The 23,533-nt window shown below is 36.8% G+C and overlaps 6 protein-coding genes across 14 annotated transcripts; 3 read left to right on the top strand and 3 right to left on the bottom strand.

The window, feature by feature from the left end:
* Positions 1-639: 639 nt before the first annotated feature.
* LOC110859768 (D-beta-hydroxybutyrate dehydrogenase, mitochondrial) lies at positions 640-2,904 on the top strand. The gene is made up of 10 exons (XM_022108754.2): positions 640-1,060; positions 1,131-1,214; positions 1,289-1,457; positions 1,537-1,564; positions 1,627-1,666; positions 1,800-1,884; positions 1,956-2,123; positions 2,198-2,340; positions 2,428-2,470; positions 2,547-2,904. Exons 1-10 carry the CDS (start codon positions 875-877, stop codon positions 2,657-2,659), a joined length of 1,059 nt encoding a protein of 352 aa, XP_021964446.1. The 5' UTR covers positions 640-874; the 3' UTR covers positions 2,660-2,904.
* Positions 2,905-3,031: 127 nt separating this feature from the next.
* Positions 3,032-7,873, bottom strand: LOC110859767. Of its 2 annotated transcripts, none has more exons than XM_022108751.2 (8): positions 7,765-7,873; positions 6,982-7,491; positions 6,309-6,905; positions 6,019-6,229; positions 5,852-5,951; positions 5,519-5,774; positions 4,537-5,433; positions 3,032-4,373 (listed from the first exon to the last, which is right to left on the bottom strand). In XM_022108751.2, the coding sequence occupies exons 2-8, from the start codon at positions 7,357-7,359 to the stop codon at positions 3,438-3,440; spliced, it is 3,375 nt and encodes a 1,124-aa protein (XP_021964443.1). In that variant the 5' UTR covers positions 7,360-7,491; positions 7,765-7,873; the 3' UTR covers positions 3,032-3,437. The 2 variants fall into 2 exon arrangements, with proteins under 2 accessions (XP_021964443.1, XP_021964444.1); XM_022108752.2 differs by lacking the exon at positions 7,765-7,873 and adding an exon at positions 7,590-7,684.
* Positions 7,874-8,082: 209 nt separating this feature from the next.
* On the bottom strand, positions 8,083-12,455 carry LOC110859970 (zinc-regulated protein 8). 2 transcript variants are annotated; one of them, XM_022109011.2, is made up of 4 exons: positions 11,983-12,455; positions 9,687-11,912; positions 9,205-9,617; positions 8,083-9,125 (listed from the first exon to the last, which is right to left on the bottom strand). In XM_022109011.2, exons 1-4 carry the CDS (start codon positions 12,377-12,379, stop codon positions 8,337-8,339), a joined length of 3,825 nt encoding a protein of 1,274 aa, XP_021964703.1. In that variant the 5' UTR covers positions 12,380-12,455; the 3' UTR covers positions 8,083-8,336. The 2 variants fall into 2 exon arrangements, with proteins under 2 accessions (XP_021964703.1, XP_035715790.1); XM_035859897.1 differs by having other exon boundaries at positions 9,205-11,912.
* Positions 12,456-13,432: 977 nt separating this feature from the next.
* Positions 13,433-14,548, top strand: LOC110859875. 6 transcript variants are annotated; one of them, XM_035859900.1, is made up of 5 exons: positions 13,433-13,567; positions 13,743-13,840; positions 13,928-14,045; positions 14,132-14,292; positions 14,375-14,548. In XM_035859900.1, exons 3-5 carry the CDS (start codon positions 13,929-13,931, stop codon positions 14,460-14,462), a joined length of 366 nt encoding a protein of 121 aa, XP_035715793.1. In that variant the 5' UTR covers positions 13,433-13,567; positions 13,743-13,840; position 13,928; the 3' UTR covers positions 14,463-14,548. The 6 variants fall into 6 exon arrangements, with proteins under 6 accessions (XP_035715793.1, XP_035715792.1, XP_021964589.1 ...); XM_035859899.1 differs by having other exon boundaries at positions 13,436-13,593; XM_022108897.2 differs by having other exon boundaries at positions 13,437-13,567; positions 13,920-14,045.
* A 486-nt stretch (positions 14,549-15,034) lies between these two features.
* Positions 15,035-16,693, top strand: LOC118438939 (torso-like protein). The gene is made up of 6 exons (XM_035859879.1): positions 15,035-15,389; positions 15,457-15,737; positions 15,820-15,872; positions 15,943-16,077; positions 16,168-16,222; positions 16,296-16,693. The coding sequence occupies exons 1-6, from the start codon at positions 15,043-15,045 to the stop codon at positions 16,691-16,693; spliced, it is 1,269 nt and encodes a 422-aa protein (XP_035715772.1). The 5' UTR covers positions 15,035-15,042.
* Positions 16,694-16,745: 52 nt separating this feature from the next.
* On the bottom strand, positions 16,746-23,096 carry LOC110859722 (glutamate receptor ionotropic, kainate 2). Of its 2 annotated transcripts, XM_022108690.2 has the most exons (29): positions 22,746-23,094; positions 22,477-22,632; positions 22,229-22,413; positions 22,009-22,166; positions 21,802-21,946; positions 21,699-21,741; positions 21,394-21,605; positions 21,254-21,332; positions 20,828-20,994; positions 20,613-20,756; positions 20,285-20,532; positions 20,166-20,175; positions 20,073-20,096; positions 19,903-20,000; positions 19,783-19,830; positions 19,683-19,711; positions 19,535-19,595; positions 19,416-19,463; positions 18,935-18,960; positions 18,748-18,872; positions 18,644-18,691; positions 18,373-18,569; positions 18,258-18,286; positions 18,138-18,192; positions 17,998-18,058; positions 17,789-17,935; positions 17,579-17,647; positions 17,387-17,477; positions 16,746-17,309 (listed from the first exon to the last, which is right to left on the bottom strand). In XM_022108690.2, exons 1-29 carry the CDS (start codon positions 22,918-22,920, stop codon positions 17,251-17,253), a joined length of 2,937 nt encoding a protein of 978 aa, XP_021964382.1. In that variant the 5' UTR covers positions 22,921-23,094; the 3' UTR covers positions 16,746-17,250. The 2 variants fall into 2 exon arrangements, with proteins under 2 accessions (XP_021964382.1, XP_021964381.1); XM_022108689.2 differs by lacking the exons at positions 19,416-19,463; positions 19,535-19,595; positions 19,683-19,711 and adding an exon at positions 19,081-19,230 and having other exon boundaries at positions 22,746-23,096.
* Positions 23,097-23,533: the final 437 nt, after the last annotated feature.

The raw sequence follows: 23,533 nt of genomic DNA, 5'->3' as shown, positions 1-23,533 counted from the left end.
TCAATCATGCAATTTCTAGCGTAAAAGGCATAATGTACATATATGTTTTACATAGAACTATGTATGCAGCATGTTGTAGTAGTGTTTGAGGAGGACAGTAATTACAAGATGTCGGCTCCCTAAATTGCAGCTATACTGACTGAGCTAACTCCAAAGTTGGATACTTTAACAAAATTATAGGCACATTTTAATGCTCTATTTTACCAACTTAATTACCCATCCACTTTATTATCTACCTACGCATATGCAGTATCCAGACATGTACATATGTAGCTGCCTCTGCATTAACTTTCCTCTTAACTTATGCATTTAACTCTGTTATCTAACCGATCCAACATCCATCATCACCCCACTTCTGCATGAGCGAGTTAATCAGCTCGAGAGTTGACATGGGAGTAAAGAAATCTCATCACAAAAAACGCTCAGAAGTTTGGCCTAACTAAAATTGATGGGTATAGCTGAAGAACTTGTGCATTAAGCTGCTGCCAGGCTTTGACATTACTCATCATGCCATCCGTCTGTCCATAATGTCATGTCAGTCCACTTGTGTAATACTTTTACTTACTTCTCATCCACCACAAAGTTCATGGCTTATTTTAGAAACCATTTTAACCATGCTGGGAGTGTACATGCTGGAGTTGGCGTTACAAGGTTGTCCGAAACAAAAGCTGTATGTTTTATTCATAACCTAGTCTGTACATACGGCATGCATATATAATAGGAATATAATAGTGTATATAATAGCAATAGGGAGCACAAGTAATGGTCAGAATTAAGTTTTGTATTTGTTGGGTTTAGTTACACAAGAGCTGCCGGAGGAGAAGTTGGGTTTTGTAGAGGGTTGCAAATTAAAACGGTATTTGCATAGATAAAAATGGCACAAAATGGATTCGATCTGAAAGACGTATCGTTAGATGTGTGGGAAAGGTGTATTTTTTGGTTTGCTGTCTCCTATGTAGTAGCAAATGTAGGATGGTTTATTGGATTTTCATGGTTTACCTTGTTCTTCTTGGTGCTCATTGGGGGATGTGCGGGCGTCATTTTGATTGACCGGCTGCATGTAAGTTTTTGTCATATTTGAGATTGAAAATTTATGACGGGATTTTTAACAACGTTTTTATCATCGTTAGCTTGATTCGAAAGGGAAAGCAGTGCTAATTACGGGATGCGATACCGGATTTGGTTTCGCCTCGGCTAAGAAGTTGCATGGAATGGTAAAGCCTCATATACTTATTTATAGTTAGATAATTAATTATGCTAAATAATTGGTTCACGTATGCAAAATTAGGGATACACAGTTTTCGCCGGTGTCATTTCAAGTGACACGGATGGAGCGAAACAATTACAGAAGGAATTCAAAACCCGGATGTACACTGTGCCCATGAATGTGACATCGGATGAGGATGTGACCAAGGCGTTGGAATATATTAAAGAAAACCTTCCTGCAGATTGCAATGGTTAGTTACTGTTCCATTAAGTGCTTAATATTTAACAGTTTAATTATTTATATTTTACTGTTTGTCCATAAAAATATAGGTATCTGGGCTCTGATCACAAACGCAGGGTATGAAAATATGCATAATGATTAAATGAATTTCTCAATAAGGATTATACTTAAATTTCAAGGTGGTCGACTTTCGGAGAGGTTGAAATGGTACCTTTGGATGTAAGTCCTAATCCTATGTTTTACTTAGGAGTGCACAGCAGTAGTGTTTTTAAAATTGGGAAATATTAGTTTTTTCTTACTTATTTTTAGTGGTGGGGGGTTTAATTCGAATTGTTTGAATATAAAATTTTAGGTTTACCAAAAAATCATGGACATCAATTTATTTGGTTCAATCCGAGTCATAAGGGCTGCTTTGCCCCTTATTCGAAGAGCAAAGGGTATTGTAACATGTATAAAGTCATTTGTTGCATCAATTATAATCCTCAAGGAAATATATTACATAATTCAGGACGTGTCATCACCGTGAGCAGTATGATGGGTCGGTTCGGAGCCCCCTCACGGTCACCGTACGCCTGCACGAAATGGGCGGTCCAAGGTTTATCGGAATGTCTTCGAGCGGAAATGAAACGATGGGGCGTACACGTGGCTATAATCGAGCCAGGAAATTTCATTGCTGGTAATAACGCAATAAACAATTAACAAAAGCTTTAACCCAATTCATAGCTCAAAATTGATAAATTATGAAAACAGGGACTGCTTTATATGCTGGGGATGCAATTACGAAGCAGGCAGATCATATTTGGAGTAATCTCAGTGAGAGTGTGAAAGAAGATTATGGGAAGGAAGAGTTTGATGCGGCCATTAAGAAGATGATTGGTTACACTTCTGGAGGAGTAAGTTCATAAATGCATAGCACCCAACAAAATAACTATTAAATAAGTAGTTGGATTTTTATGAGAAAAATTACTGACCTTTTCTAGGTTTGCGATATTGAACCGGTCTTGAAAGCTTACTGCGATTCGGGTAAGTTAGTCACATTGTTGAGATTATTCTTATAATTAAATTCGTAAAATACTTTACATGCAAAATATCTTTTCAGTTTCACACACCGTTCCTCAAACTCGTTATCAAGTTATGACCATCGACGAGAAGGTCAAGTGTTTCATGTCAACACATGCACCTTCAATTTTATACGACGCAATCTATAATTAAGTCACAATGGGCAACATGTAATCATTTCATTATGTAAAGCTTTTTTGCGTAAACAAACAAACGTGTACGTGTTCAAATTCACGCTAATCCAAAGTTGAAGTACAGTAAAAAAAATAATTCTGAACATTACGGCTTAAATTGGCATACACAATTTCAAATGTAACGCTTTTACAGTATTACATTTGCATGTCAAAGTAAAAATGGACTGGATTAAACTGAAACTTTGTATGATGTCGTTACGAATACTCTTAAAAAATTGCAATTTCTTAACATACTTAATCATGACAATCCCCTAATGCGTACACATTGGATTACCTCATTACAAAATGTAGCTAAAACTTCAATTGAGGAGGTCTGTCAAGTAAATACATATGTGCATTTATATAGTTTGTTTATTTGCGATACCAGTTTAGCATTACACTTTCTCTAATAAATAGTAGCTCCCAGAACCAGCAAAAATTATCTGACTTTCTGCACTGCATATTTTGTGGTAAAACAACGTCTGAGGATTCTGATCTAGGGCCATATAAACAATGAACTTATTTTGTGGCGACAAAATTATTTATTATGTTGTGAAACATTTTATTTTTACGTGAGAATTGTATAATTTATAGTAATAGTTTAGTTTAAGACAGGTTAGTCACTCGAATAAATTACAATTACTAGATTTTTTAACAACGTTTTTATCATTGTTAGCTTGATCTTAAAGGGTAGGGTAGAAAGGGTAGAAAAGGTCAGGTTTATGTTCAGATAAATGGTACTAACAATATCCACACATCTACCTAGTCTGTTGGGGTCTGGAAGAATAAAATTCGACCAGAGCTCTTAAATCTCCAACCACGTTATCTGAAGGAACCGAGTCAAAAATCTTTCGAAATGCACCACACCGACTAGTAAAAGTCAAATCACCAACTAGGAGATATTTTAATACCACAAATGTTAAGTCCATGTCCCATCCCTTGAGTCGAGATTGAGGTTTCCATAAAGCAGAGAGTTTCACGGCTTCTTGATAAATTCGAGGGGCAGAATGTGGACAAATGTAAAAACTTAACAAAGTATTTAGTGTTCTTTCATATAAAGTTTCTATTAGAAATTGGTCAGATAACGATATCAATTCAAATATTGTGGATAAATCCAAGTTATCTATCGGAGCGGCATTGCTGTTAACGGGAAGGTCCATAATGTTTAGGTCGGATTGTTGCAAAGATTGGTAGTTGTTGAGTATTTGCAATTGTAGGACCAATACTTTTAAAGATTCTTTCGAAACATTGCGAATATGCACAGCTTGAGACCCAGCCTCCTTAAAATGACCGTCAAACATTGCACCGAACACGGGAGACGCGTCCGTGAGGATATTTTTCTGCAGTAGAGCTAGTGATCCATCGTCCAAAGTAATTTTCACTTTTCCATCATTTTCAAAGTTTGTCAACGCTTCATTCGATGAATCCAGAAATTGTAAAATTTGTCCAATATTAGTATCGTCCTTCATAATAAGGGTAGGTCTTTTGGAAACTTCTGAAACGTCGTATTTCATTCCAATAGTTTCAGATAGTGCAGAAAGAGTCAAAATACAGTCTTGAAATAGTGATGTGTCGTCATAATTCTTATTTTTTGCTAATAGGTCAAATACGCGAGTCCAACTGGAGCCTTTCTGCTCAAAACTCCTCAGCGAGTGGTCATTTTTTCTGAACAAGAGTGGAATGGTTAGAGATACCTAAAAATAAAAAATACATAAGACAAAACCGTTCAATAGTTTTCGAAAGGGCAAGTCAAGACATATCAAAATTTCATTTCCGTCTTGGTTTTTGTAATGTAAATCAAATTTATGCTATATAAAGACTCGAATGACTTAAAATGCGGTAAACAAATATACTTACTTTCGTCAGTTCTTCGTCAGATTGGCTAATTAATAGAGTTCGCATAAGGTGGCCTTCTCTCCAGCCAGAAGTATCATTGCCTTTCCCACGAAGTGTATCCAAAAGAGTTGAGATGTTTTCTGTACTTTCAAAGCTAGTCAGAACAGCATCCCAGGGAAGCAGTCTTGAAACAATAGTAATTGTTCCATTCTTCACCATCTCGGGAAAAAACTTGATATCAAGGCACAATTTCTTGAGAATTCTGTACGCCACGCTGAAACTCCTACGTCCGAGACGTGTCATTTCGACATCTTTGGAGTGATCCTCATATCGTAGTTTTTGAGGGGTTAACGAAACAATCCCTCTTATTATAAAAGAGAGTAGAATGGGAATGATGTTTGCCATTCCATCTGGAATAGGTGAGAGGAAGCTCGCTTTTTGCAAAATATTTAGCATCACAACAATCTTCTTGGATTTGTTTTTTATACTGTCAGACGTTTTACTATTTCTTGAAGAAAGACTGTTGACATGTTGTTCTTCTTCGTCCACGAATGGGATATGGCTCGTGGAATCCAATTTAGGGTACTTGGACTGTCGGGGGTGGGAAACTGATTCATGCCACGATCTATCGTGTGAAAAACTCGTTTCTGAAGGGCTGCCCTCAGAGTATGTTGGTGAAAGTGACAGACTAGAATATACTGGGCTGTAACAACCTTCGTCATCGCTACTGGAGGACCCAGGACTGTTTGATCGGCGGAACCCTACTCCAGATTCTGACCCACTGTCATCGCTACTCCATGACCGGGAGGGACTAGAAGATGGACTTGATGATGAGTCAATGCCTGACGAACCAGAGTCGATATCCATCTTGTACATTGAATCTCTGTCCTTGATAAAGTTTTTCATTTCTTCTTGCACCTATGCAAAAATTAGACAATAAAATATTAAAATTATATCTAACCAGGTTAAAAATATTTGTTAAAAATCCCATGTTTTTGCATACTTGTTGATAGGAAGGGCTATCACATCTATACGTGGGAACAAAGTGACAATGATCTCCATGTACTTTGCAAATGTCTACATCAAGCGACATTATTTTACGTTTCAAAATAATATAGTCACAGTCTTCTAATTCTTTCTTGAAATGTTCGTGTATCAGTTCTATCAGGCCGTTTCGTAATAAAGATTTTAACGTTCCTTCGTAAACATTTTCATAGACATGTAGAAGCCAGCGGTGATGTTCTTGAAGGCCATCAGATCTGTAAACACACAACTCGAGTTAATATTTTAGTCACAAAAACAAATATGTTATGTATATCTATTTCAACAGAAATACCTTAAAATTTGCATCGTTGTCCAAACTTCTTGCTCGCTATATAGCAAACACCGATTAACTCCAGAATGTTTTGTCAAAGCAATGAGCAATCGACATATTTCTGTAAATATAATCATAATCGGTCATTTATGAATGCCCCTCTGTAATACTCTTAAAATTATAATTACCAGTTGAGGCCTTTTCTGTAGTCTGTCCAAGTTTATCCAATACCACTCGAAAGATTTGTTGATTTCCCATTTTTTCTGCAATGTGAGTATTTCCAGCAAAATTTATAAGACAACGGATGGTGGGGAAGAAGAATTTTTCATCCACTGAACACCCATCCAGTACGGTTATGAGATCTTTTAAAAGTGAATTGTTATTGTTCTCAGCGACAAACTGTAAACGAAGAAATGGTGATTAAATTGGGCAATTTATTTTAAATTAGTTTATGGTTAAATATTAATTAGGTGAGTACCTCTTGGACTTGCTCCCGTGGTAGTAATTTTATCTTGTCTGTCAAATTTGCCAGTGATCTTACCACATCGAGCTTCAATTCTGGATTAACAGCCCATTTTAAGATCTGACCTACAGTATTGACCGCTCCAAATCGAATCAGGTGACATTTAGCATCTTCACAACGACTTTCAGAACTCAGTATTCTAATTGCTCGAACAGAAGCTTTGGCGCACTCTGAAAAGATTTCAGCTTCTTTTGATTTTGAATTCAGATTTGCTTCTGCTTCTGCATCAGTTGTTGTAGTCGTAATAGGAGTGTGGGATTCTTGTTTCTTATTCCAGTACTGATTAAACGTCTCCAGCACTTTAAGTAACGTAATCCCAATCCCTGACTTTAAAATTGCATCGCGACATGTCATATCGTGGGCCAAGTTGGCTATACATTTTACAGCCTTTGATTTCAAATCACATTCTGCAGGACTGAATGGAGGTGACTCCTCCGAAGTCTCATCTTGTTGCGAGTTGCTGACGACGCTATTTTGATAACCGTCCACGATATTGGTTGTAGGTACTTGAATTAGTTTGTGAAGAACGGATATGAATCCACTGTTGGCGACCTGTACAAATAATTATAGTTTAGATTTTACACGGCTTTCGAAAACTTGATTTGATTAATAAGCAAATTCTTTTTACATCTTTTCTTGCACAATAATCCAGGGAGTACGAGTTGCCCAAAATGCTAAGGCTGGACGTGAATACATCTTGACTTATTGTTCCGGAACTTGAGTTATCAGCGACTCCTTCCTTGCTCACAGAATTTTTAATTATTGTCTCAATAGCGTGAATTCCACCTTTTGTTCTAAGATCCATCCATAATTTGAGATTGGAAGATGAAAACGTTTTCTTTGCATATCCGAGGTACTTCACCAATCGGGGAGAAGACGGATTTCTGGAATGCTGGACAATCTTTTGAATAATCACGTCTGGAGTAAGCTCAATTGAATTTAACTTGCGCTGATTTCTGTGCAGCTGCTGTTGCGAAGATGTGGGGGAGGAATTTTTAGGGTCCATATTACTACTGCTCTTGATAACCAGGTTATCTATTCTTCAGAGTCCGTTTCAACAACATCATTTTTATTCTCGTTGGTAACCTTGTTGAACTCGTGGCCTCGAAACACGTGGGTGTACTGGATTCAACTCGACCTAATTAGTAGAACAAACAATTGAAGTTAAATAAATATGCTTCTGCTGATGTGATGAACAATAGAAAAATTTTCATAAAACAATTAGCAATTAATTACATCACAATCTATAATACGTAAATATCCACGCAGGTGGTAGGTGGATATTTCCAAAACACCAAAAACATTGTCCTTATTGATGTAATTCAAGATTAAATCAAGACTGCTCTACTTAGTAATTACTAAGTCAATTAAAAATTAATTAGATAAGATTATAGTTGATGAAATTTTGTACCTTTTCAACTCGTGGCCCACGAGTTGTTGATTTGCTTGCTGGTATTTCAAAGAATGAAGAAGTGAACGGATTTTTTTAGCTAGGAAAGGAAAGAGTGGAGGAGTTCGCTTTGGGAAATGGTGCCCAAAACGGAGACATAGACAAAATGAGACTTTTTAGTAAAATATAAAAATTATGAAATTTCACAAAAAAATATATTTTGATTATGCTACTTTTCTAAACGTTTTGATAAAATTAGTTTCCAAAATTGAACATAATAAACGACTGCAACCTTAAATGTTATGAGTATGAGAATACAATTTTCTTATGAAATGACAATTTTTGGTAAATATTTTTTTTGTAATTTATTAATCTTTTCCTAAATTATAACAGCGAGAGCAACTTATAAACGTGTATCAGTTATATTAAAAAGAATAACATATAGATTTATTCCATGCAAATCGGTGTATCATTTATAGAACTGGCAACTTTTTAACTGTCAGATGCTATGAAGAAGATTATATAAATGTAGAAGGAAAAAATGTCATAAATTATCCTAAAATTGCAAATAATAAGTCAACTATTTTATATCTTCAACTGTAAAATCCTGACTTTAATCCCCTATAGCTTGTCCCTTTCCCAGGTCGCCCGAATGCAGTATTAGTTACTGCACTGAACCTCCTCTTACTGGGGGCATCGGTCGCAAAAACGTGAATCCCTGATTCTGCAACGTCTAAATCAGGTTCGGGCGTCATTAGCCGTTTTCTGGATTTCGGAACAGATTGCTCCAATTCGGAAGAATCCATCGATTGAGGCGTTGTTGTTGTTGAGACCTTTGCCTTATGTTTGCTCTTCCGAGTACTGCTAGTTGATTTGGGGACAATGCTGAGGGCAAACGATTTTGGTGGAGGTGACGGCGTGGTTGTTAGTCCAACTAGTTGAAATTCCGATATCGAAGACTTTGTCGTGGGAGGTGACATTTGAGTCATCTGATGGATGGCCTTCACATTGTTCATCCCAAAATCCAGATCTGCAGCTTTCATAATTATGTTTTGGCTGAATGATGCTATTGGATTTGAGGCTGACGGGTCTTGATCCCCAGACTGATCGAAACCTTTGAAATTTTTTTGAGGAAAGAAATCTTGAGTATAACTTGGATAGCTTGATTGAAAATTGTCGAAATTTCCGGATGCACCACCACCAGACAATCCTGGAATTTGGACCAGAGGTTGAGATCCGGGATACATTTCTGCAATATTTTCATAGTTTGAAGATCCACTGGAAAGTTGATCATTAGAATTTTGGTATCCTCCACCTCCACCAGAATTTCTTCCAGAAAGCAGTGACAATAAATGAATTCCTTGTGTAATGGTGTTGTACGTCTACAAGAAATATTAATTGTCATTGTTAGACATTGTGAATATTAATACGAAAATTATGTATTTTATAATGTATTTGTACCGGTATTTGACCCGTCCCTGTCGTTAGAATCAAATTCTTGGAGGACGACGCAGGTTCATTGTTAGTGAATGAGTAGGCATTTTGGAAATTGTTGCTGGCCAGGTTGTTACTATTGTCGCTCGTCACTTGACCAGTGGGAATGTTGGGGTATGGTAAATTTGACGGAGTGATTAGGGAAAAGGCCCCATTGGCGTCAACATGAAATCCATGTTGCGCATTTGATGATGCCGATGATGACAAGGCGTTGAAGGTTGGGAAATTAAAATTGGGTGCGGCTGATGGTTGATAAGTTCCTCCTCCTCCTCCCCCAGAATTTCCTCCATCAAAATTGTAGCTAGGTTGAGATTGGAAAATATTTAGCGTGGCGCCCGTGGGGGAAGCCGCTCCAAAATTGGTCGTTGGTACTTGCGGGCCTAGAAGATGAGCAAACTCGTTTGTATTTGAACTGGGATAAGAATCCAAATTATATAATGTTCTTTTACTGAATTGATTATCTTGCGTAAATGCCAGCGGTGATGGCGGAGTATCGCTGAAGGAGGGGGACACAGAACCACCAGCACCACTTATTCCTCCAAATGAGGCATAAGGATTCGAGGCCGCAGTGGGGTCAGCCACATTGGAGAAGGATTGTTGAAAGTTGGCCAGGGAGGACAAGTCCAAATTAATTGTGGGAGCAGGAGGAGATGGGGATTGAGTAGTAGCGTCATCTGAAGTGTCTACAACTTTTTTGTGGGCATGTTTCTGAAGATATTCGTCCAAGTCGAATGGTTTGTGACGTTCTGGAGGAGGAGGTGCAAATCGAAAGTCTGGATATGGATTTACAGAGTGTGAGATGGTTGGAGGTTGGTATTCAATGTTGTCGGAATCCTGTGAAGGATTGTCAGTCGTAAGAGAAAAAGAAGGCGCCGGAGTTGTGGGGATGAATCTGCTAAAATCTACTTTGTAATCCAAATTAGCAATTGGTAGTGATTCTCCTGAACTTATTGCAATATGTTCAAGCTGAATGTTTTGCTGTCCTGTCGACTGGTCTTTATCTTTAGTACCCTTGACTTTTCCACGAAATTTTTTCTGCTTCAGTGAAAGTTTTTTGCCACCAGCACCACCACCACCCTTATTATTTGTCCGGGCATTATTTTTTGGGGGTGGGGGTGGTTCATCACCGTCATCATAATCGACCTCTTGATGATATGGAGGCTGAGACGGGCTCGGTCGCACAATTTTTCCTCGTCGTTGGCCCTTATTTGATTTTTGGGGGGTTGCTGCAGTGTCCTTGTAACGTTCCTCATTATTGTTTTTATTGTTCCCATTGTCATAATTTTTATTATTAGGTTTTGGGCGTCTAGTTGTAGTGACGCGATCTGACGGCGTATTGTTTCTTTCCTCCTCCTCCTCGTCATTTACTAAACGGCCACCTGCATCACCAGACTCGACATCAATCTCACTGTCCTCGGACGCACTGGCTTGAAACTCTTCGGCATTATCAAAAATATCAGTTTGTAACGTTGCCACTGCGGTTGTTGCTTCTCCAATGTTGAAATCGTCATGATAGTTTTTGTCATATTGGGTCTTCTTTGTCTTGAATCCACCACTGCTGGCTTTTACAATTATTTGATCATCCCCATTCTTTGCGTTACTATTAGAATTAGAGCTGTCAGACTTGGCTGAGTTAGAAGGGTTTAGTTGTTGAGAAAACAATGAGCCCGAAGAATTAGCGTCTTGTTGAATGTTTGCGTTGGCGTAATTTTCAATTTCTTCATCATCCAAATCCGAAGACAAAACCTCTTTATGCAGATTATTTTCTTGGGAGTCAATTAGAGAAGTGAAATTAGTACCAGAATTGGAATTAGAGTGCTTAATACTCGTTTCTAATCCTTTTGTCTCATCCTCCTGAGCTCCCAACGGCGTTGTTGTAGGTTGCGTTGTGGGAGACAAATCCTTCACTGATGCAGAACTACTACTTGCGCTTTCAGTCTCAATTTCACTCAAGTCGTCATTTGGGTGCAATTCCTCATCATCATCATCACCGTCCACATCCGGTAGAACGGTAGAAGTACTGCTCTTCTCAGTAGTAGTGGTATTGGTTCGATAGATTGGAAATTCAAAGGATATCCCGTCAAACTTAAATCCTGAAGGGGGCTTGACTCTCACTTCTGAGAATTGTCGGCCCTTGTCATCCCCTCGAACTGAATGCTGATTCTGATTATCTATTCCTCGTCCGTAATCGTAATCCTCTTCTTCCGGGGACTTGGTCTCATCATCATGGTCACTTTCATCATTTTCATCATCATGATTATGATTTGAAAACTGTGAATTTCCACCAAATTTAGATTTGTTGTCGTCCGGAATGTTGTTTTCGTCATCGTTCGCATCATGAATATTGTGACGGTGTTGATTTGTTGTTGACACTTTAAAATTAAAAATTCCTGCTTGATGATGATTACTACGAGGTTGGGGTGGACGCGTTTGGATAAAGTCTGTAACGCTGATTTCATCCATCATGTCATCATTTTCACCATCTTCTTCTAGTTCATTGTCCGGATCGAAAGAAACTCGTTTGATGGGTTTGACCGTGGTCGTGGTTCCGTGCAGAATTACGAGGGGGAGATGGGTCGTGGAGGAGTGATAATCTTGTCCTTGGGCGAGTTTAACTGGACGGGTGGAAACCTTTTGCTTTTCGGACTGCATGTAACCGACGGCCACGATTAGTCCTAAAGAGTGTATGCATAATTGTACTACCGCATATCATATAAAACATGAACATTCGGAATAATTTCTAACCTGTAATCATGACCATCGTCACTCCAATTGATATTCCATAATAACAAAGTTTACTGCAAACTGCCCGGCTTCTCCTGTTCAGAAAACTGATCTCATCGTCCTCTTTGCGACCAAAATGTTCGACAAATCTCCGATTTTTTAATGATCCCCCAATCGCACTTGGATTTAAGACTTGTGTCGCAATCGCCACATTTTGATGCAAAGTACCACAATTTCTACTACCCGAACTACTATTACTTCCACTCTCACCACCAAAATTGATATGTTTTCCGCAAGATTTTCCCACCGAGCCGACAATGTATCTGCTGGAATTGGCACCGTTTCTGGAGTAATTTCTGTGTATTTTAGATGACTTGTATGTAGAGAATAAAGTGGATGTGCTGCTTTTGGACGCCATCGCTGACGACTGGCATGACTGTGGTACTATAAATCTGCATGTGGTTTAATCTAGGGCTTAATTAAAACTAAATCAAAGCTCAGCTTGCAGATCAGGATTAGTGTGAAAAACTGCAAATTGTAAGTGTTTGTAAAGAAAAGAAATCCTTGCTTGTGCATACGCATGGTAATGTACCACCACTATTTCGAGTGAGATTAGTTAGTTGTTCTCATTGAATCTTATTTATTCGTCCAATTGCTTCGAGAACCCATTTTATAATTGTAACAATGTATTCACTCACTTTCTTTTGAGCTACATACATGCATAATAAATGAGTGAATAATGAATTACCTTTCATCCCCTCTGTGACTAAAATACACTCACACTTTTACCAGTATTGATCTCTGAATGGGGGTTTTCTGAAAATGGTAAAAATCGTGAATTTTTCTGAATTACTGCACAACAAGAATGAACGATAAGATGTTTCATCTTCCTCAACTACCTATAAACAAATGCATCTTCTAATACCTACATTATTTTGGGATTAGTGGAAAACCACAGCGTGTCAAATATTTGCTTACTTGGTTTTTTTCTCGATTCATTTCATCCGTTCGAAATAATAATGCTCTCGTCATGGGTGAACGATTCTGTCTGAGACACCCTCCGCCTTCTTATAATTCAGCACCAAGAAGAAGAAGAAAGAATATGCAAATGCTCAGTCGGAAATTAGTTGAAGAAAAAATCATTAAACTCTTGGAATTGTTATCACAATCAAAATTACATAAATTATCTGTTCTGTTTATTTGGTGAAGTAGTGATGAATCGTCACTAATGATTATATAAATACATGTTAATGCTTTATCTTTAAAGGCAAGAAAGTACCTTATCACCCATTTCATAATTGCAAATAGAATAATACCACAAAATGGAATAGATTGAATAGATTATGTTATGTATGCATGTGTGTGTATTTAGTCGTCATACAATTTGCATGCATTAGTTAATTCATTGATTAAACTAATTCACAATTTGAGAAAGTTCAAAACTATACATATATTGATGATGCATAGTAAATGAGTAAGAAAATTTGACAGATTACTTATGGTAATCTGTAATATTTTGACGTCATTTTCAAGTATTTATTTACTTGAATGTGACTTGAAGCTGGTGACCAAAAATCTTGCATTGGTTAATATTTATTTCAGCCAGGTGTGCCAACAAACTGCAGCAATCTAGTAAATTTACAAATATTTTTTTCGTCGGTTTTGGGTCGCTTTCGTTTCAGCGGGTCAAGATCACTGTAACCTTCATTGTTGCCGAGTAGATAAAGTGTGGGAGGGACTAAACTAATCTTTTGCACCTCTTTTGTTATTGTCACACATAGAATCTGAAAGTCATCAACCTAATCACGAGTCGTGGTCCACGACCCAGCTGAACTCATCAACTGATCAACTAAGTACTTTCTAATTTAAAGAAAATCAGGTATCAACTCGAAATTAATTTAGTAAATTCAGTATGCTATTGAAGAAAATATAATCAATTAAGATAACTATGTGCTAAGGATTTTAGGATGTCGGATGCGATGGGCCGTCTCCACGTCCATCTTCATTCACGGGCTGTTTTAAAACTGTGGAGAGACGAAAGTTGGGCAGAACTTACTATCGAAACTCTAGCAAAAGATGATAAGGTATAAGCTGAGCTTTAAAAAAATTCGAAAAATAGTGAATTTGGTGTTGATTCATCAAGAAGTAATGATTATAATTAATTTTCCAGGTTTTTGAGGCTGAACTGTTGAACATGGCTAGACCAAAAGCGAACTATGATAACTCCAAAGTAGAAGATGACGATGAAACGTTCGACGGCGACGCTCTCACCGTTCGGAAAGCAATGCAAATTCTTGAAGACGGACCAAGTCGTAGAATTTGGACTGACAGGTATTCGGATAATTCAGATAATTTACTTATGCATGAATAATTGAGCATGAGCTGAGCATTCCTTAAATTTGTTTTTTCCTAGTGGTCATCAACGACTTTTGCATTTGGCGAACGTACTATTCGGGCGAGGAGGAGGTAATAATTCGGGTTTTGGCAGCATGTTGCGATAAGAATTGTCAATTTGTGTTCGTATTATAAATGTGCTTAAAATTTCTATATTTATTTCCAAAAATAAATTTTAACCTATTTAATTGAAGAGTTTTAGTTTATTGTGATTATTAGTCATGGGCGTCATCATAATTAAATAATAAATAATACTTGATTTGTTCACACCCACACCCTTTTATGAATTGTAATACGTAAATATTAAATATTTTTAATTATTGTCCTCCCTCATTTCAATTCAATAATAATTATCAACAAGGTCATGTTTTTCTTTCTTTCTGAGAAGAACACCGCGATAAACTTTTTTTATATTTATTTAATAATTTAATTAAACAGTAACATTGTGTGTGACACAAAACAATGAACGGCATACCCTAACAGAGGATAGTACACGGAAGTGAAGTAATATTTGGCACGCATTGTAATTTTATGACGTTGGCATTGCAGCTTAATTATATTAAAACAGCACCTCAATGCAATTATTCAAAGCATTCCAGTCCATGAAGAATAATTTAGCACAATGGAAATTCTTTCATTTTCAATACCAATGTCTGGCACCAGCCCTCCACCACCACTATTTAGAAAATGCTTGATAATAACTTGCCCTCTTCCAAGTCTGGGCTGGAGGCAGAAATAAAGTGGTACAATTTAGGACGTCATCGTCAATCGTCAGTCTGCGATGTCGTCCATAAAAGTGTCCGTCATAACAATTCGTCTTTGTCCAATGTCACAAGTCAGAAGAAGGTCGTGTGGGTTTTCCCAAACAGAAAGTTGATACTGACCTTAGCTTTGGTCCTGAACTATTTGTGTTCTTCGGGAATAGTTTTGGTGTCAGGAGCCCCATCCGCCCCGATGATAAATGCGATCCATAACCGTGTACCGGTTGGAGCAATCGTCCATCTCTTCCCAAGATATGGATACCTTAGTTTGAGGTGAGTAAATAAGGTAGCCTTAAGAATGGCGTGTCGTTTATTACTGATAACAATTTATATTTTTCAGCATGAGAGTTGTTCCAAGAAATGATTCTCAATCTTGGGTGTTTCTCGAACCCGTTCGTAATATATTTCTTGAGTCGACAATCCAAATTGAGGAGAGACGTTTCAGCGCGATTGATTCCACACTGCCAATTCATAATGAGTTTCATATTGACCTCTGTGAAGACATGGGACAACTGGTGCAAGCCTATTTTCGAAGATTTTATATCCAAGGTCTCGATAAGCCGTGGCAAGCATTTTCTGGTGGGTGGAGGACGCCCAGTCTGTCAAAGTATTTTGGAATTGGTATGTCATTTGCATCAAATAATAAACGAGTTGCATGGATTGAGCAGATAAAGGATGAAAAACTTTGGCTTCTTGCTTGTAGACCCAAATTTCGTGGTGGGAGATTATCGCTACATGTTGGTCAGGGTCTTTCTAGTGAGAAATTTTAATTATTTGAACTATTTTCTCATTTTAACCATAGTATATAATAATAAAATAAAAATAGGTTAGAAACTCTGGAAAGGCTACCCCGCTTGCAAATATCACGGTCAATCAAGGTGTGATGAATGATGTGCTAAATTATGGGAATGAAGGGGAAAAGTCCATGTACAACTTTTCTAATACAGTTGGGACGCATTATGTGAGACGAACATATTTACATAAATAATCTCATTCAATCAAGACGATATTTTCTACCTGTAACCTTATTTACTATCTTTTATGTTGAAAGGTTCACTCATATTTAGCTGGAAATGCAATATATCAAGTTTTCGTCTATGATGCTGGTAACAATTGGTTAACAATTTATTTCAATTAAGTTAATCTTCTAATTATAAATTGCATGTTTAATTACTCCAGCCGGATTTGAAGCTGTTAAAAGACGACTCACCGAATACAACCAACAACAGAAATTCCAGGCGTCAATATTGTCTCAACTTCCGAGCATACTTCCCCTCTGGGGAAGGCAGATTGGCAAGTTATTTGTGTTAAATTCCAGCCCACAAGTAGCAGCCGAAACTGCTCAAGCCCTCTTGTTGGAAACTTTCCAAGGCGTTACAGTCCCCAACATATTTAAGCTGCATGATAACCCATCCCTTGTTCGGCAGGTTGAAGTCTTGTTAAAAAATGAGCCAAACGGATTGTTGGGAATTGAGCTAAAAACATTAGACATTATTTTCAAAGAGAGAAAAAAGAAGAGACATTTTGTACAGTCGTTAAAAATGTTGCTTCAATTGTGGGAAGTTAATTTTCAATAATTCCATTGATTTTTTTTGTATGTATAATAATAAACTCTGTTGTATTGCGTCATACGTTTAAACATGTGCGTAGTCAAAATTTTACTCCACAAGTTTTTATTATGCTATAAAAGATTGTGACAAAAGTATGTGTGTCGTAAAGGTAGCCCTACACAACTCTAGTATAATTTATATGCTGTTTTAATATGCTTTCGTAATCTGGCAGCAAGGTAATAATTAATGAACAAATATTTTCTAAGTATTCTACAAGATTTTGTCAAATATCACTAATATTTTCTTAAATGTCGACATTACATACAAACAAATATTTAACATTTTTAGTTTCATAATTCATCTGCGACAAATTCAACCACTTGAACATCTTCACTTAAGCGGACGTGACGTTTTGGTTTATCTGGAGGAATAAATTTACCCGTTTTACTATGTCTTGGACAATGGTTTTGACAATCGTTTGCATTTTCTAAGGTAAGAAAACGGTCTCGATTTGACCGTCTCAATTTAGGTCGCCTAGTAAGGATGTGGATGGGGGGTTGTAAAATGTCATCTTCCACTGAAAATCAAGTGAATCCGTCGGGAGGAACGCCACCATTTTGACGATTTACGGGTTTGGGGAACCCTGGATAACAAAAATTAGTGGTCATAAATAATGGATTCAAACGTTTGATTAATTGCACTTATGTAAGAATTGGGTACCGTATGAGTCCAAACCAAGATCCAAGTACTGGCTACCCATTGCGGTTTCATTTTCTGCCTGACTAGATATTGAGTCCTTCTTCCGCAAGACCTAAATCAACCAATAATAAGACATTATTTGTTGATTTTGCAGTTTCATATTGCAAAATTGGTTGTCACTCAACACAAGGAAATAAGAGAAAGTATATATACCGGTTTACTGTCACCCGAAAACGCGAGTGCAAACTTAAGCTCGCTTGACAAAGCCTCTTTAACATTGCCCTTTAATAAGTAGGAAAAGAAATATGGTATGAACTCATAACAGTCATAAAAACATAAATCAACTTATTGCTGAAATTAAGCAATTAATTAAATCGATAAAATTAATTCGTAAACGGTTTAAATTAAATGACAAAACATTACCCCACTCGACTTTGCAGTCTGCCTTGTTTTGATGAAAAATTCGAAAATGCACACCACCACGGCAAAAATGCAACCTCCGACAAGGACGACGAAGACGCCACCCACATTGTCCAACGCTAAGGGATTTGACTCGCTTGATCCTCCAACCTTCATAAAAAATACATAAATCAGCAATTAGAAAGGTACAGAAATTTGACAGTTTGACTTACCACACACTGCGCCCCTTTTCGTTCTTCCTTCCACCATTTCCGTTTTAAATCATCAAGTGTTCTAAGAAGGAAATTGCATTTCCAAGATTTATTTTTAACTGGAAATATATGGCGATTAATTATAAAAAAAATTGGATTACCCTTTTTCTTGAAGTTGTAAAATTGCAGAGTTGAACGCTTGACGATATTTCGAATCTACATATACATCAATTATGAATTTAGTAGTCTTACTTTAATTTTTTAATCTGGATTTAGTTTACTTTTTGGCAACGCTACCCCATATCCCTTACTGTAAAATTTTAAAATCAAATTGTTTACTTGGCAGACAATTAGTATTCAAATTGGAAAAGTGAGTAATTCAAATGAATTTGTAACCTGTCGAGCATTCCTCCAACTTGTGTTAGCTCACAATTCCTTTCCGTTATGTATTCCAAAACCGTGTTTTCGACAAAGAATGCGTACTTTCCTTTACTATTCTTGACTCTCTCTACACCCTCAAAATTGCTATTCACGAATGTATTAAATTTGTCCATATTTTCCGCAATTTGTTTTTGTGTAGTAAACTCAGAATTCTATAAAAGCATAAGTCAATAAGCTGTGAAAGCAGATAAAGTTTGGACAAACGTTAACAATGCCGCAACCCCACCTTGAAAAACGCTGCGGTAGATCCTCCACCCACACATCCGTATTTTACCTACAATATTTGGAGTCATTTTACATGAATTTTTCATTTATTAAGAATTCATGAACCTTATTTTGCTTGGGGAGATCGTCAAGACTTTTAATTGTATCTTCTAAATCTTGCACAATTAGAAAGCTGGCGAGATTAGCTGTGTAGGAACTAACCATGATGAGAGTGAAGAACCACCAAATTCCTATAATTTAATTACTAATGTAATTACCAACATAGTGCGAGTGTTATATTGTACCCACGAACCTGCAATCATTCTGGTGCTTGTCGCTCTTGAAAGAAAAATATTATTTGATGAATCTCGTATTAAGTATTTTAAGTATTTAAGTAAGTATTTTAGCAAAAAACTAATTAGTAATTTTATATATACTCTTTATTAATTAAGTTATTACTTTGCATAAATGTTAGGTTTTTGTCGAAACAATCCACCCATAATGACCCACAAGGCGTTGAAGAGGGAGAGGTCATTAATGTACATGATGTCATTCACTTTCTTGTTATTGCAACAATGGTCAGTAAGGACCCACTCGTAGGGTGTTATTCTGTTAGGTTTGAAAAGGGCTTGGTTATTTTAAATGCTATGTAATTTAGTTAAATGTATTTGTTAAGTGAGGTAGTCTTGTTTCTGTTACATACAAATGTATATCGTTAAATAATTTAAAATGGTGGTTAAAACAACGCATAAAAACCAAGCATACGTATTTTCTCTCAAATTAAATAAAATTACTTTGGAGCTACGTCTGACCCTTGCTGCATCAAACTTCCAATAGTGAACCTTCATATGCATTTGCAAGTTTTATTTTTACTGAGGGTTACAAACAGCTTTTACAGAAACACAAAAATTACCAAAAACTATTGAGTAAAGTAAATTGATTCTCAAGCTCATCTGGGTCCTCAATACAGGGATCTAATAAATTAAATTGCTATCATCAAGAACAAAATCTCAATAGATGATGTATGCAAACTTGTAAAATAAAATAAAATAAATTCTCACGCGGACAGTCCCATTCATAAGGAGAAAGTCTAAATGATTTATGGTAACGATATACATAAGCACAAATTGTATACAATACGAACTAAAACATTTTTCTTACCGAGCAATTATGAACATAATGATAGAAACTCCAAAGAATGCAAAACACCTGTAAAATGCCAACTCATTAATTATTTGATAAATTTTAATCCAATCGTTCTGTTCGCATGTATGTACGTACATGTAAATCCAGACGTCGATCGAAAAAGGCGACAAGAATGAAAATAAACTGGGTGGTTTCGCCATAGGTTTCGTGTGTAAAATTGAAATTCCGAGATTCTGCAAGATAATAATGCATGTGTCTATCGATCGCTTTATTACTTGGAAAGCATATTTTAAATAATTAATCACCATATACGGCATCGAGAAGTCAACCTGAAAGATAAAAATGTCAAAAACCTATACTATACATACGTATTTGCACGTTTAAAATGTATTGCTTACCGCAGTCTCTCTGAAAACATCCAAATGTATTTTTGTGTAAGGATTTGTATAAGGAAAATTTATGTCTTTTATTAATTTTGTTCAGTAAATTTAATTTAGTAGTTAAATAGAGCAAGAACCTCGCATTGTTGATAGTGAGGTCTGCTATGGCTAAGTCAGCAGTTCCATCCAAAATTTCTTTTATCATACCGTTCCAGACGCCGTTACCAACATGACTTCCATATTTTCCGTCAGAAACGATGTGAATTTTGTACTTGAATCCAAGAATTTCTGAAAGCTTTTGCGCTAAATCGACCGAGTATCCTTCATACTGATCGTTCCCTCTAAGGGGGACTTTTGATAACTTGAACATGCAGAAGGGGTCATTCTAGAGGTCAAGAGAGTAAAATACTGATAAAATGAGTTAAAGGAGGTGCGATTTATTTAGGCTATGAAGTGCATACGTACTTTGAGTGTTGAAATGACCAAAGTCCTGTTTCTCAAGTCCATGGACTCGTTTTCTACAACTATTTCTTCAACTTCAGGCCGTGACCAGCTAAACTTTTCTCGGGAGACAAATTTTGAATCCCAGATTCCAATTTTTATAAGTCCCTAAAAATAAGGTATTCCAAATCATTAGTACATTTTTCTATTATTTTAAATCAATTAAGAAAATGAGCTACCTCGTTGGCAACTTGAATCACGTCTAATTGGATGTCTGAACGGTAACCACTTGTATCAAATTGGATAAGTCCTGTCAACCCTTGAAGTTGCACCATTTTCATGTAATTGATTATTGAGTAGCCATGCTGCCAAGTGTCCGTAGATTCGCAGGTTAAGGGGCGAATATCTGGACGAATATTTAAGTACATGCAAATAAGAAGCATATTCATATTCCTACACAAGTTTTAAAAGTTTTACAAAAAGTAATGCATGTCAAGCCTGACACTGATTTTGTGAAAAATAGATAGACTTCGGTGCCAAAAATACTAATTTAAAATCAATTAATTAAAGTTTAGCTTTGTCCGAGGTGACAAAATCATTTGTAAATAGTGAATGAGTCAGTTATGCCACATAAATAAGCCAATAAGAGAAATTGTTTTTCATACCAATTCGTTGACTGCTGTCAAGAACATGTAATGCTTTGCTGAAGAGATGAACAGCGTCATAGACAAGAGCTGTTTCGGTCTAATAGGTAAAATATGACCATAATCTTTAAAAAATCAGAGTAATTAATTATAATTTTTACCTTCATCATTTGAAAGTTGTCCTCAATAACGGGATTGGCCATTGGTTTTCTTAGTTGGCGAGCCTGGTCTTTTGATCCGTAGTAATACGGAGATTGCTGGTTGTACGCTTGACCTCGAGATCCCTGAGTATTTAACAAATTATTCCACTGCCTCACAACAGACTGAACTTCAGGCTTATCGGGATCCAACATTCTGAATGCAGTTATGTTAACTGAACAAAAATGAGAATTTAAAGCATGTAAATTCATTTTGATTAATTATCATGAAATTAAGAAACAAATTTTGAGTTATCAAATTTTCTTACTGTCGCCATGTTGGTAATCTTCTAGATTTAGCGTGTGCAGATCCTATGAAACGGAATGATTGTTGTGTTTTCTTTACACAAAGTTTGCTAGTAGTATACTTACCAAAGTCGTAACAATGTAGCTAAACTGATAATTCATCAGTCCAACTTGCTGAGCCTGTTTAAAAAATTCAGCTAATTTTACAGTACTGCAATCAATGACTATTTTGCGGTACTGTGTAGCTCGTAAAATGTCCTTCAACAGCCCCCTGTAACATATACATATCGATGAAATACGTATCAAGAAAATGTATCGGTATTATTTCCGTACCTAAAATCATCATCGGGAGAAAGTTGTCTCAATGAGGCTTTTCGTGCCGGAGGTTGTGTTGCTTTAATGAGATCTTGAAGTCTGAATAAGCTTTCATTATTTTCGTACAAGATGACATATTCAACCCAGCCGTACGACTCTACAAGATCATTGATCGCCTAAAATCCAACAAATAATTGTATAATTGACCTTACATAGTTTCAAACAAGTATTCGCTTACCCTGCTAATTGTAGCCGGATGTGGTGCCAAATTAATCAGATAATTCTCCTTTCGAATTTTGTAGTCCCATTTCGTCTCAATATGCGGAAGCTCAAAGGCGTCGCAAATTGATTGAATGTGACTCGCTCCTTCTGCACTTTGGGGACCAAATATTGCCGCAATACCACCACTCATCATGTCGCATGCTGCATACAAATAATACTTCTTGATAAATTGTTACTATTTTTTAATAACGAAATAAATACAACCTTTCTCCGCCGCATGAAAGGAATCTCCGGGCGTAATTCTCTCAATTTGAGGACTTAATCTACGACGGGGTAAAATTGTCGCGTCAAATGTGACCCTATCCACCGCGTGTTTAAACGCAGTTTCATCCACGGTGTCACCTTCATCGAAAAGCCCACCTTAAAAGAGTTCAACAAGTTAGTTTTAATTTATTACAAGTTAATAATTTAGCCTGAATGATCGTTTAAGCCGTAGAAATCATAATCCTAACACAAAGTAATTACTTATTTACCAACGCGAATGACATCCGGAAGTCCACTGTTTTCATAAGGCACGACAGGTTTTTGGTATGAATATTGACCTCGCACAGTGACATGTTGTATGTCTAAAAGATACAAAGTGAGTACAAGCCAGCTTAAGCTGGACCACTTCCGGTGAAAGTCATCCCCTCTCCAATACTTTGACATTTTCCTCCTCCTCCAAACTCCACAAAATTGCAAAGTTTTCACATTTCAATGGACAACAAGTATGCAAATATATTATGCACTGCTGTTTTGTTTGCAACTCGTAGAATCACTGACACAACCAAAGCATCAAACCTCACTAACTAACGCGACATTTCCTCGTTCACACAAGAAGTGAAAAATATTTAAAACATGAAGCAGCACGGTTTTGCCAATGTGTGTATAGTTCAATCCGCCAAACCTTCTCTTTCGATCTCTTATTCAAAGGGTTCATTTGGCCAAGATTTGAGATGTTTGCTCTAATTTTAGAAATGCCGAGTGAGACAAAAAGTGAGCACGACGACGGAGAACAGCGTGCAATAATAATGTTCTTTATTGCTCTTGTTTTGTGGAGGGTTTCACTTCAACCAAGGAGTGAGGCACAGTGCCACATGGATTTTAATCTTTTAGCAAACTTGTCACTGTTCTGTTGGTTTTTTCATCCTTAACTTTTTCATGGTTATAACTTTTTTATAGTTAAATTTCTCAAAGTACGGGGACATAAATTCGTCGCGAAACGTTATGTGTGGTGGTCCAAATGAATTATTTAATGTTCCATTACCAAGACTGATATCGT

The sequence above is a fragment of the Folsomia candida genome, unplaced genomic scaffold, assembly GCF_002217175.1.
Source record: "Folsomia candida strain VU population unplaced genomic scaffold, ASM221717v1 Fcan01_Sc028, whole genome shotgun sequence".
Taxonomy (NCBI): Eukaryota; Metazoa; Arthropoda; class Collembola; order Entomobryomorpha; family Isotomidae; genus Folsomia; species Folsomia candida.
This window is presented reverse-complemented; position numbering and strand designations above follow the sequence as displayed.